At 48.8% G+C, this 14,109-nt stretch overlaps 1 protein-coding gene across 1 annotated transcript; it reads right to left on the bottom strand.

The window, feature by feature from the left end:
* Window positions 1–2,492: 2,492 nt before the first annotated feature.
* KLHL25 (kelch-like family member 25) lies at window positions 2,493–4,324 on the bottom strand. Its single transcript, XM_010149724.1, has one exon. The coding sequence runs from the start codon at window positions 4,322–4,324 to the stop codon at window positions 2,555–2,557; it is 1,770 nt and encodes a 589-aa protein (XP_010148026.1). The 3' UTR covers window positions 2,493–2,554.
* Window positions 4,325–14,109: the final 9,785 nt, after the last annotated feature.

Raw genomic sequence — 14,109 nt, 5'->3', positions numbered from 1 at the left:
TTTCCCTACCTGCCCGGCTTGCTCTGCTCCGAGGGCACCTTGGATGGGCTCTCCTAAGCCTTCTCCAGCTGCAAGGGGTTCCCATAGGATTACCATTCCCAAAGAACTCCAGCACGGGGGCACCAACCTGCCTTCTGGGTGCCCCTTCTTGAAGAAAGATCCTACAGCAACCACAGCAACCATCCCATAGGATGCTGCCGCAGAGACCGCACGCGGTGGGAGCTGCAAGCCAGAAGATCCCTTGGCTAGACCTGCTGTAGGATGATGGGGTAGTCGTAGGACCCTATAGCCAGTTACCCCAGCTCCCGAGCCCAGTTTTGGCACAGGTGCAGCCAGGAAAGCCAAGACAAGCGTGTGGGTCATGGCTGGTGGGGCGTGGGCAATGCATTCAGCTCTGGCCTTCACTCGTGGTCTTGCTGCTTTATTTAAGGAGCTGTCACGGTGTCTGAGACCATAACAATAACTTCTTTTTTTTTTTTAAACTGAGTCTCTAGAAAAATGAAGTGAAGAGGCATGCTGTCTGGCAAGAACTCATGTATATTTTAAATACTTCTTTTAACCGAAGAGTGGAAGTGAAGCCAAAAAAGCACATAAAACCCTCACGCACTGACTTTTCACCGGTTTGATTTGCAGGTTGGCATATTACAGTTCCTAGTTTTCTTATGCTTGTGCCAGGCTCCAGATTACAAGGAGGGGGGGAATTCTTACAACCCCCCCGAGCTGTTTATTAGGTCTGAACAACCCAAATACAGTACGGAGGAAAAAAGGTAGGAGAGGAAAATAAAGTCTCTGACTTCTCAGACTGCTTTTTAGTCAGGGGCTGAAGAATCAACTCCCACCTCAAAATATTCCCTATTCCTTTTCCCAGCAGTGCAGCTGGTGTTGAGCTTTAATGTTCAGACACATCTGCTACCAGAGAAAATTAATTTTCAGCTCTAGGATGGCTCTTAAAGGGATGCCCCATTGACCTGAGTGGAAAATGATGGAGTCCTCACACTTTGCTGCAATATTTAATAGCTGAGTGGCAGTTAATTAGATTACTGGGCCACTGTGACAGATGCTAGGCAACGCCTGAGGAGGAGAATTTGGAAAGGCCATGATCTTCCAGTGCTGGGAAAGCTCTCGGAGATCTCATTTTAACCCATTCCCTGCCCTCACTGTGGTCCAACCCTTGTTAAAACCAGGTGTTTGGCAAATCAAAGGCCAGCATAAAGCTCTGGGTGCTTTTATTCCAGCTGTGAAAAGCAGGTGGTCACATTGGGCAAACACCCAGCAGAGGTGCCAGGAGCTCCTCCTCGGCTCCCAGCTGGCATCAAAAGAGATGATCACCGGGAGATGCCAGCAATTTCACCCGCTGGGTGATTCCCAGGCGCGCCAACCACACCGAGTGGGAAGCAGGGAAGTGAGAGGGTGTTAGAGGGTTTGGGCAGCATTCTTTCTTCCCTGTATTAAGTGAAGTGGATTTTGATGAGTCTATGAAAGAATTTCCCTCCCCACAGTCCCCACCTTCCAAATAAAAGTGTAAGTGAAGCTTGTCAATCCCGCCCCCATATGAGAGGGTTTCCCAGCTCCTTCAGTGAGCTGGGCGGTAGTCTCCAACCACCAAGAGTTATGCATGTTGCCGGCACTGAGAAACCTGCAGACTGAGCTAGCAGAGGTGTTACGGAATTCCTGGGAAGATGATGCTATCCAAGTGTTGCCCGTACCAATACCTGCTTCACCATGCAAGACGAGGAGAGTTTTTGGGCTTTGCCTGGCCAGCTGCATCTCAGCACAGACTGGTAAAGATGTGCAAAGCTCCACAGAGCAAAAGTGGTAACCAGAATGGCAACCAAACATCCCGCCAGGGAGGAGAGAGGAGGAACCAACTGCTCTGTCCCAATGACCTTGCAATGACACCTTCTGTGAGCAAGCAAAAGCCGGAGCACCAGAATGAGACAGGACATCATGAGTTTCCACCAACTTTCTTATTCTCACACACCCCAAAATACCGATAAACACATTCTTCTCCTGGTTACAAAACCTCTTCCCTCCCACTCAGGTCTCGCACAGAAGTCTCAGAAGTTCTGATTTAATAAGCAAGAGTTTGGATATGAAATAAACACCAGGACCATCAAATGCACCGTGGCTTCTAAGCTTCTGCTCCTGCCACCCACCGAAATGTAAATATGGAGCATAAAAAGAGACCCAGGATTTTCTGGCATCCCAAAGGTCACTCACCTACATATTCATCATCTCCAAATAAATCACCAGCAAAAATATTGAACTACTGAGATTTTTCCAAAGCACTTGTTTTCAGCAAGTCCTGGGAGATGCTAGGGCAACAAGAGAAACCTGGGAGCCAGCTAAGACTTACAACAAGGCAGAGCTAATTACCCTTTTCTGGCCCTGCATCCCCCCTTTAAATACTCTTTTCTCATCAAACATGAGCAACCTAGAACTCATGACTTCAGCATGGTGCGTGGAGAAGTAATTGAGGCAAGAAAGCAAGTTTCAGTTTAAAAGGAGGAGACTCTTACCTTATTGACCTCCTGGATACAAGCCCTGACCCTCGTCATGATGGCAGGTGCTTCCAGGTGCTGACAAAAGCTGTGGGGATGAGCGAGTAAGGCACCGTTGTGATACAGTTCCACGTGTCTGACGTAGGGTCGTAGCAGTCCAGCGTTTTGCACCTCTGAGTCCCAAAGTAACCCCCCACCACATAGAGTTTATTCCCCGAGGCCAAGGCATGGCATGACATGCGCTTGGCGGTCATGTCCCCGATGCGTGTCCACTGGTCCGTTTCGCAGTCAAAGCGGTAGGCGGATGCTGCCGTGAACTCCGTGTCTCCTCCCATGATGAAAATCTGGCTGCCCAGGACAGCGGCTGCCGTGTAGCGCCAGGGCTGCGGGCATTCTGCTTTGATCGTCCACCGATTCTCAGACGGATCATAGCACTGGACTTTGGACACCATATCTCGGTGAATGCTGGTACCACCAAAGACAAAAAGCTTGAGCCTGGCGCTCACCACCGCAGCATTGCTCACCCCGTCTCTCAAGGGAGCCACCATTGTCCATTTGTTGGATATGGGATCGTACTTCTCTACTTGCTTCAAGGAAACAGAAGGAGATGCAGGAAAGACTCCAGCTACGGCAGTGTGCCCACCAACCACATACAGGCAGTTCTCCAATTCAGCCGAGCCGTGCCCAAACCGAGCTATTAACATTGGGGCAGCTTTTGACCATTCCTCATGAACAGTGTCGTACACCCATACGTCCTTCGAGACCCCATTCTCCGAGCCCCTGCCTCCAGTGATATATACTTTGCAGCCAATGGCACAGGCACTAAACTCCTTCCGTGGACTCGGCAGGTCTGCTTTGGGGATAATTTCCTTTGCTTTGTGATCCACTTGGTAGATCTTATCACACATGAAGGTCTGGCCTCCCAGGATCAGCAACGTGTGCCCAGCTTTGCGAGGCCTGGCACAGGGACTGGTGACCACCCCGTCATTCTGGAGGATCTTCTTCTTGCACTGAATAGCTTCATCCAAGACAAGCTTGTTCCTTTCATCCACCATGATCAAGTCCTCACAAGCCAAAGCTTCCTTGAGGCATTCAGAAGGAAGTAAGGCCAGACGAATGTTCCTCAGAAGTTCTGGGAGATAAGCCTTCCGCTCATCCAGGTCATATTTCACCCACTGGATGACAGCCTTGAAGACCTTTTCTTCATCCTCAATTTCCAGCTCGTCACTGGAGATGAGGTCCAGCAGAGTGTCCTTGGAAAGGTTGTTGAAGTCCTCACTCTTGTGAACAGTCTCAAAGTTGACCAGGCACATCCTCCAAGACAGCTCATAGAGCCGCCGGCACTGATGGGCGTCCGAGAGCAGCATCATGCCCAGGCAGTTGGAAGGGTACAGGTTCTTCTCCAGGAACTCAGCTGCTGCGTCTCGGACGTCGTGGAACTGCAGCATGTCTCCAGCCTCCAGGAGGGACTCCGCGTTCTCCTCGTTGATGATGATCCGAGAGGAATAAGCAAAGTCCAGCAATAGCTCCAGCACCTCTGGGTGGAGGCTGTCATGGAAGTTCACCTCATCATCCAGGCTCTCCCGGAGGCCGTTGCTGAACATGGCTTCAAAGTATCTGCTGGAGGCAGCCAGCACTGCCCGATGACATGGGAATGACCGGTTTCCTGCCCAAAGGGTGACATCGGTGAACATGCAGTGCTTCCGCAGCGTGTTCAGATGGGACAAGACGCAGTCTGGGTGGGAAGCTTTGTGAAAAAGCAAGATGTTCATGGAGCCGGTGCTCGTTCGGGATTTACGGTTCTCGTGGACGCTGACTGACATGATGACAGAGTTCTTGCCTGCAGAGAAAAAACAACACAAACCCCATGATTCTTCTGTCCTTCTTGATGTAAAGCACGGAGAATATACCCCATCTGACTGGCACGCTTGAACGGGCCTCAAACGTGACACACCAGGTGACACCCCGGTGCTCCTGCGCCCTGGCTAGCAGAGCCCGTGTCTCCTGCTGCACCCTCACACCCTCCACAAATGTAACAGGAAGGCGGAATGGGGTGAGGGGGAAATCCTGCACTTCAATTTCAGCAAGGGAGTAACCAAGTGAAGCAAACAAAACCCAAACTTGATGGTAAATTGTCTCAACAGCCTCTAGAGGGTATTGGCAAACCGCAGAAGAGTTATTTTTCCTTAGAAAACAGCATTAAGAGAGAAGTCCAGGATAAAGGGCAGCGGTCTGTTCTTGCCTCAGCAAAAATCAAGTTTGGCTGCTGATTTTCATGATGGTTGCAGGTTTAGGAAAGGCAATGGTGACTGGTTTTAGTTATGGAGTATTTAGCTACCAGAACAGCCAAACGCTTTGAATAAACTTTTACCAGAACCCTTCACTACACTTTTTACTGATAAAACTCACCAGACACTTCATGATACTTAAACATTTTGCAGGACAGATTCGCATCGGAGCGTAAGAGAGAAGAAACACCTAAATTATGCCTTTTAAGAGAGAGGCAGAAGCAAACACAAGGCTTTTATTAGCTAATATTTCATTAAAATGCTACCCGATACCTATCCTTACCTGTGGAAGACAGCCTCTTTGGACCAACCTAATGAATAGCACTTAGATTATAAAATCCAACTAATGTACTCCGAAATACTTCAGCCAGCTCTATTTAGTCCCCCATGTAACTGGAGCAGACAGACAGATAGGCAGAGAGTCCCTTCCTACAGAAAGGGCAAGGAGTGGACCCAGTGCTCCCAGGTGGGTCAGCGCCCTGACCTGGCAGGGACCTGGAGCCGCGCAGCCCTCCCACGCTCCCCGGGCGGATGACCTCCAGTGGAGGTGGGTGGGCAGATAAGCTGCCTGACTCACACTCTGCTCACACGCTTCCTACCCCCCGCTGCTTCTCCAGCACCTCCAGGAGAGTCCAAATTCAATAAATAGTTGTGGTCACATCCCTCCTTCCCCACCTCCACCATGAATTACTGAGGTTGGTCTTCCCGAGGGCTCCCTCATTCCTCAAGGCTGTCACAGTCCAGGGAAAAGGTCCCTCCAGGCTTCTCTGTCCAGAAGTGATAGCGTGCCCAAGCAGCTACAACTCCTACTTGGCTTCCGCGCAGGGCAGCAGCACTGCCGCGGGAATTCAGGTTGGATATGTGCATGCTCCTCGCCAAAATCCCTGCAGCTTGGGGCTGAGGCTGCCAAGCTCTTTTCCCTTGGGATCAGAGGCTACGCAGGATCAAGGCTCCAAAACAGGAAGGAAAATGCCATTAAGGAGCAGCACTTCGAAGTGCATCTGGGGGAAATGGCTTTCAACATCTACACCCAGTGCAGGGACAACACTAATTTAAGAGGTTTTATGGATTCCCGTGTCAAAGCTCTACAACGCTAAAACGAGGAATACAAATTAAACATTTATGAATCTGCTAAAAGCTATTGATTTAGGTTCCTATTCCTACAACCTCAGAAACCACCCTGCCACTGCTACTGCTTTCTTTGCTCTCAGCTCAGGTCAGCTATTCAACGTTAATCTTTGATTTGCTTATGCACAAAAAATTTAAGCAATTTATATAGGACAGCTGTATAAACCAAAAAGATTGCAGGAAAGCAGCATCATATTTTTCTGACACTAGGATTAGAAAAGCCACTGGTCAGAATGGAAGGAACAGGTCATTTCAAAATTAAAAGTGTCTATACAAGCTGCAGCAGAACCACTGTACATATATATACACACACACACTTATATATGTCTGTATATTTATACGTGTGTGTTTATCTCAGGCTTCTAACATCAAACATCTTGCTCAGGGCACTGGGTAACCAAATATTTCTATCCAATGTGTATTGAAGAGCACCCAGGGAATAAGCTGGCAGGTTCCAGTCCAGTCCCTATAAGGACTGCTCTTCATACCACCATGTCCCACTACAGGCACCAGTTGCTCCCCAGTATAGCTGCAAGCTTGAAAGCTGAGGAGGCCACAGCCCCTTCAGTTGGCTTCTCCTGGGGCTGAGTTACAACACTGGGTGTCACTGGTCACAGACCGACAGGGCTAGGCAGACCATTAAACTGAAACTAAAGTAGCCTCTGAACTCTGGTGTGCAGCCACCTCACCAGCAAGGCTTGCTCAAGCTCTTCAGCAACTTCCAAACAGCTTGTTTTGGGGGCTTCTTGAATCCTGCCATAGCTGGGCACAAGCAGGAAAGCAGCAAGTACTAATTCTTTGCATCAGAAACACACCCCACTGCAACTCAGTCTACTTGGCATCATCCCACCCGTATCAGATGAACAGAAACTGCAGGCAGCAGCTATTTCATCTCATGTGTTTGTTCTAAAATCTAGCACCCTTAGGAACCTCAGGAGCCTGCAACTAAAAGGATTGACTGCACTTTTCATAGGTGCTCAAACATAGGCTTCAATTTAAGCAGGGTTTAACTGCAGCAATGAACCAACTGCACCCATGACGTGCTGTTATAGGCACTGCTCAGAAGCAGATCCATGCAGAGCAGAATTTGGCCCCTACCACATTCCTCGCTTCCCCTATCCAGCTACTGAGCTAAAGAGAAAAAACAGAACCACTCAGAATGAGGCATATTTTACACAGAAAAACCTGTCAGTGTCTCCTTCCAAGCTCCCACCTGCTCAGCGAGAGCTCAGGGGGTTATCGGAGCTCACAGCTGCATCTTCCATCACGCAGGAAGTATCGCTACAACAGGCACGTCAACGCGAATAGCATACTCTGAACAAACTGGGTCTTGATTTCTCCACACTGCATTTTTTTTTTCCTCTGAAAGGCAGTTACTGAAAGAATAAATATCCACCTCATAGCCTTTTAGAAGGATCTTACTGCACACAGAGGTGGATGATAACCCGTCTTCCATATGGATGAGGGCAAAGGGGCATCAGCTTTCCGACAGCTATCCAATGCTGTCTGCTGGCTACAATATTCCCCTGGCTGTCTGCAGCCTTTGTACAGCAGATACAGGAAAGCCAGGATTTTTCCAGCAGAACACGGTAAGTGTGCTGTGAAAATCCTTCCACTCACCCATACAGAGCAGAGAGCAACCCAGAAGGGTAGGAATTGACCCAGGGAGTAAAGACCCCTCAGTTTTCAGCTCATGAAGAAAACACCCCAGCAGTCCCTCTGGACAGGAGAAAATTGGCAAAGAGAACAAGGGGAAAAACCAAAACCACAGAGCTGGCCAAACACTCCACACAGACAACGTCTATAGTTCTGCTGCCCGAGAGCATCCCAATTCCTACAACCCATGTCCCAGCAGAAGGCTGTCCCCTCCCAGGCTGCTGGGTCACCGCATTGCAGACCCGCTGTTACAGGGAGCTGGGGTATGGGTCATTTAGGAGAATCTCTGGAAACGGGCTGTTACCTCTTGAAAAAGCCAAGCAGCATTTAGAAATTGGATACTTCAAAGCTCTATCAGCCTCCAGTCTCCAATCATAAAAGACATGCGTAAGAGAGGACAGCTCAGAAGGACTATTGATAAAGGGACTATATTTAGCTGGGCTTGGGGTTCCCCTCTCCACATTAAACCATCAGGCTGTCCACAAATCTCCAATTTCATTCATTATCTTACGGGAATCACCAGCTGAGAGGCTATTTACTTTCAGGAGGACAACATTTGAGGGCGAGTTAAGATGTTCCCCAGCGGGACTTCAGGGGTTCAAGAATGATTTCTGCTTAGAACAGCAAAACGACAGGATTTAAGTGTTCTCCCAAGACCGTAAAGGTTGGCTAAACACCAACAAAAAATCTACATCCCATGGACTGAACTGTTTGCCAAGCAGACTTTCGGAGAAGCAGCAACACATTTCTTTTTGCCCCACTCAACCATGAACTATTTAAAGCTGTAAATAAGTAAATAAATAAGCAGCAAGGTTGCCTGCTGGCTCAGAAAAGAAGACCTGGAAGAAGCTGCTCGTGCCACAGCGGAGATTCATTCCCACACAATCAGCCATATAGGCCCTCCACATATAGACTGCGCTACAACCTATAGCAATTCCTTTCACACCAGAGCAGACCCACTCCGAGGACCCAGCAACAGCTGCTTTCACAGGCAGGCACCCAGAGATTCTTTTTTTTTTTCTCTCTTGATTTCACAATATCAACCCTTTGGGGTGAAATGCCATCCTGAATTCAGCCAAAGTTCAGTTTCTCCCTGGAAGCAGTGGAATTAGTAACGCGTCCGTTTCCTCATCCCAAATGTCTGTATCTTCATGGACTCCACCGCCTGGTGCTTTGGCCAGCAACATCATCCCAGGACAAAATTACTGTCACAGAACTGCCAGTTTCTCCCTTTTTACTATACAGAGGAGAAACTAGAAACCCGAAGTCACCCACTGTATTGTCTTCATGGGGAGGAGCTCCTTGCAAATCTGCTTAGGAGAAAGATCAGCGTGACACCTCCCTGTCAAACGCATGCCCCAGATACAGCTGCGGTTCAGATGCAATTTCCCAGCGCTGGAGACCATCAAAAGGTTTGAGAAGAGGGATCTATTACATGCAGGCGTTCACGTACTCACAGACACAGCTCGAGCTTCAAAAGGGGAAAGAAACCCCGACAGAAAACAGGAAAAGATGGTGGGGGAGGGAAACAGAAAAGAAAGGGGAAGGAATAAATGTAAAGATGTTTCCAGATGATTTTCATGTCCATGCACAACACAGTGGACTATCAGCTTGGAACTGCTTGAAATGCTCAGTATTAATAATACTCTTCTGTAAAGAGTGCTTGAGATGAAAAGAATTAAACCAGCACCTGGCATTTAGTGCTGCACTGAACTTGTTGCCAGGTGGGCAGCCAAGGACCTTCACCGCACCATCCCCCTGTTCTGACCACACTCCTGAGCGCCTGGATGCAGACTTTGCTCTCTAACAAATTGGGTTCGTCTCCAGCACCTCCAGTGAATTTAGTGGTTTGCCCGTGTCAGACAAATTTGTTCTTGTCTTCTTCAGGATGACTAATGCAGCAAAGACGTAACTGTGACTTCGCACGCTGGCATTCAGGCAATGTAACTCTGCCATGAATCAGAGGGTATCTCTCTAACAGAGCTGGATTTGGCCTTCCTGACAAACTCTCATTGTTTCATCAGATTTGCAAACAAGCAAGCAAAGACCACTGACCCCATCCCCCCTCAAATCAGAATTTCTGGTCCTGCCCCAGCCTTTGAAAAATCGAAGACATCCTTATCGTTTCTTCTCATTTTCTCACTTTCTGGCCTGGCCTGTATATCCTAGACGGAAAACAGAGAGACCATGTGAAAGGCTCCTTCTGTTGGCTCAGACAGAAACTGGGAGGTTTTCCAAGCCCAGTTCTGTAGGCTCCAGGAGATCAGATTGTCTGGAGAAGGTCCGGGCACGTATCTGAATGTGCTTACTAAAGCAAAGCTGAACTCAAACTCTGTCTGTCCATCACTGCTTCGAATCCCATTCTCACCAGTACCCACCATCCCTCCCTTTAAACTGGTGCTCCTCTCTGAGCCCAAAGCCACCACAAGAATCTACTGAATGCCACTCTGCATAGAAAACAAAAGCAGCATTGCCAAGCTGTACCAATTAACGAGGTTCTTGTTCTGTCTTGCAAAAACACTGGTGAAAAAGGGGCAGTAGTGCCTCAAATCTATAAGACATGGACTAATCTGAGCCAAAGGCAACCACATTCCAACCAAAATAAAAACACCCGTAGGAAATCTGTTTTTCATGTAATTGATGCAGTTTTATTGGAAAAATCAGGTATTGGACTTGCAACTGCACAATTGAGATACTCCATAAAGCTTCTTGAGCTACCTGTGAGGCAATCAAATAAAAGTTCACGTTCACCACTAAGCACACTGGGGCTTTGCAGTTCCTGGGAATACCACACCCTCCTACAACCACTCTCCAAATTGGGATAAATAGCCACAGTTCAGGCTCCAGACAATAGCTTTTCATTGCTACGCCTTAACCCCAGTGGATCTTTTCAGAGCCCGTGATTCATTTCAGAGGCTGCTGTGGGGTTTTGTTCTCCCTGCCTGCCCTCCAGCTCCACTACTGAATAAATCCCCTTCTGCCAGATCAATCACAGTCGCTACGCAAAATGAATGTGGGGCTGCAGAGGAGGCAAGCAAGTTTGCAGTCCCGTCTCCCACATTATACCCAAAAAAAGGGTCCAGAATGGAAATAATTTACCTGATCTGAGCAGGATAAAGTCCTTTTCAAGCAAGCCAACTTGCTAACCTGCTGCAAAGGCAAAAGGCCTTCGGTACTTCAAATGCAGACGAGCGGAACCACATGCCACTTCCCAGGGAGAGTTTAGAAGATGAGATGTGGTAGACGTTAAGTTAATGCCAGAATAACCACTGCAGTTGCTGACTCCAGAAAGCATATTCAGATCCTCCCACTCCCTCTTTGCACGCTGTGCCCAGCTCCTGGAGCTGAGGTTGGCAGAGCTGATTGGTCTGATGGTCAGGCTAACCAGAAGCCCTGCTACAGATGCACATACCAAACAGGTCTGTCCGCCTGCTGTCAGGGCAGGACTTCAATTTTGTGCCTGGCCAGTTAACCTGGGGTTTCGTGTTGTCTTCCCTGCCAGGCAGGAGATCTTGGTGCAGCTGCCAGGTTCGATTTACAGGAGCTCATTTGCAATTCTGGACAGAGTTCAGAGCCGTGGAGATGGGAGGCCCTCCTGCCTCCTGAACTTATTAGCCCCTGATGTTGATGGGCATGAAGGACAGCCATTCCCTACTGGATTGTAAAGCACTGACAGATACTGAAGGGCCTGGGACTGCAAGACAGAGCATTGCTTATTGCCCTCTGGCTCTGGACAGAAGGAACAAATGTGACACCCATCTCTGACCTTTTAATTTCAGTAACATCGCATCAAACCATGTACTCCTCTTGCAAGTTCTGGACCAGCACGGGTGCATTGCAGCAGCCCAGGCTCTCTCAGGAATCTGTGCATGCATTGCAAGCAAACCAGAGCGATTGCCAGTGTGCTACAGTAATAAAATTGCCTCGCCACAATCTGACAGGCTATCATATAAAACTGATAGTCTTTGCAAAGTCTAATGGTCAGCAAGCAGGTGGTGGTTATAGGACATGCAACATTCCCAGGCTCGAGCGATGGGGGGAGGACAGAGCAGCCTGTACTGGCTGGAGAGATACTAATAGCCACTGCGGGGATATAAAGTTGATAAACAAAGACAGACCGCTGTGATGGTGGTTAAAGGTCAGGCCAGGAGACTTGGGGCGACTCGTTAGAGCTAAATGCTTCCTAGCCGACATTCCTACAGCCGCTGTTTTAAGCAACGCCAGCTACATTCACTGCCATTCAATTACAGTCTATTAAAGACGGGAGTAAATCTACTCCTCAGCTCAAGTGCTGTCACTGCTTCTTCAAACCTGCCCCTTCCACTGTCCCCGAGCACCCAGCACCGTCACTGCCGCAGACACCCCAGGCCAGCTCTGCCCATCCTGACCCACCTACTCACGCCCAAGGCCAAGGCACTGCTCAACACTCTCTTTTGTAACGCTGCCACTTCCCTCCCCATCTCGCAAGATGCTGCCCATCCTCTTCCACCTCCACAGATGGCCACATCCTGCCCTTCATGTTTCACTCACCTACCTCATAAACATTGCCTAAAACCTCCTCTGGCTGTTAAAAAGAAGGATCTGAACTCCTGCAGGCACTGGGGAGAGGTCGGTTGCCATTGTAGGGACAAAAACAGTACCGTAATTCACACGTATGTACACACAGATATGCACACACTCCCTATTCCAATCCAGGAGGGACCATATTATACATCAGACACATGCTCATTTTCACACATTTGGAGGATGTGTCATGCAGCATCTTGTCATCTATTCCCAAGCTGTCGGCCTTCACAAATTTCACTCACCTGGCTGGGTCAGTCAAATGATTTTTAACTGGCTTTATCTCCGCTCCAAAACTACATCCAAGAGCCCATCCTCACTGCCTGAATTACCTGAACCTGCCCCAAACACAGCATGAGAGGCTGCCATGGGGCACACTTTGCATACATGCTGAGGCAGAAGGACTTCCGATAACAACCCCCAAATACTTGGGAAAATGAGCAACAAGGGAGAGGACGCTCAAGTTCCCCAGTGCTAAAGCTGTTTACAGCCTCCTGTGTTCACATTAGTGGACACAGTGATTCGCTTCTGCAGCAAATTTCACATTGGTTTTAGTGCTCAGAATCTTTGGCCTACCCCACACCTTCCCACTGCAAACTTCCACCTATGCCTCCTCCCCACGTGCTGTACTCAATACAGCCTTATCACGGAGATAAACCAGAGCAGATGGTCAGGGTTAAGGGCCCAACAGAGACAAAACGTGTTTTCAGATAAGATTTGATCTGAAGCAGCAAAGAGGACAAGGAAAACAGGCCCCAGAAAGGGACCCGTCTCACTAAGGCGTCAGATCTTGAGAGATGGACAGAGAAAAGAAAGTACATGACAGCTCAGAAGCACTTTACACCCACTCTGAAAGGAGACTGTGAGCACAGCAAGAATCAGTAACAGAGCTCAGCTAACAGCAGCTGCTGGCCCCCACCAGAAACATGCAGGGTGTGTTACAAACATCTCAGGTTGCTCCAAAGGTGAGTTCAACAAAAACAAGTGTCACAAGACACAGGAAGGAGGGAGAAGACAAGTCAAGTTGTCAAAGTATAAAGGTTATAGAGTTGTTTGTTTTTCCTGGGGCTCTGGATCTGTCCTGCAGAGAAAGAAGTACATTTGGCGGAGGACTACAAAAGCTACGGCCCGTGGCACCCTGGCCGGGGAAGTCACTCCAGCAGATCACAAGAGGAGAAGACACACAGAGACTGCCAGGAAAGGAAAACAGAAACCAGTTATGAAGCTGAGACTCTCTATATAAATAGTATGAAACACTTAGGTGTCCGTGTGGGACAGGCTGACGACAGAAGAATTGCCAAGCACAGCTTTGCCAGTCTAAGCCCCCTCTCCCCAAACCCTCTAAGTGCGAGTGGGTGGAGGAATAAAAGTAAAGAAAAAAAAAAAAGGAGTGGGGAAAAAGCGCCAATTATCAAACCTGCTTGTAACTTTGTTAAGTACGAAGGGGCCTGTAAGGACAGCAGAGGAATGGTGAACTATTTTTTCTCCTCCGTCAGCTCAGCTCAGTCATTCACAAACCTGCACACTTCTCTAGACAGGGTTGCTTGAACTGATTTCATCAGAAACGTTATGAAAGTTGTGTCCCTTAAACCGCAGTTTTGAGAGACAGATGTACAGGAGGAGGGGGAAAAAAAAAAAAGGAATGCCACTTTACTTCCATATTCAGGAGATGAATAGCAGCTTTTTTTCTCGCTTTAGAAGAGGAAAGCCTTTCAACCCCTAAACGTTTCACTGCCAGCTTTTTGCGCCTGTGGAACACGATGCTCCCGAGTCCCAGGCGAGTCCCAGCGAGCCCCAGGGCCGGTAAGCGGGGCGGCATGCTGCGTGCCCTTCTGCCGGGGATGGTCCCTGCCCTCCCCAGACCCCGAATCCCCGCAAAAGCAGACCCGGCTCTGCTAAGAGGGGCCAGAGCCGGACGGGGAAGCGGCGGCTCGAACCCCCAGCTGGGGCAAGTAACTCACCGTCTCTCTCCG

This window comes from Eurypyga helias, unplaced genomic scaffold (genome assembly GCF_000690775.1).
Source record: "Eurypyga helias isolate BGI_N326 unplaced genomic scaffold, ASM69077v1 scaffold11664, whole genome shotgun sequence".
NCBI lineage: Eukaryota > Metazoa > Chordata > Aves > Eurypygiformes > Eurypygidae > Eurypyga > Eurypyga helias.
The sequence above is the reverse complement of the archived record's forward strand: the minus strand, read 5'-3'. Positions and strand labels throughout refer to the sequence as shown.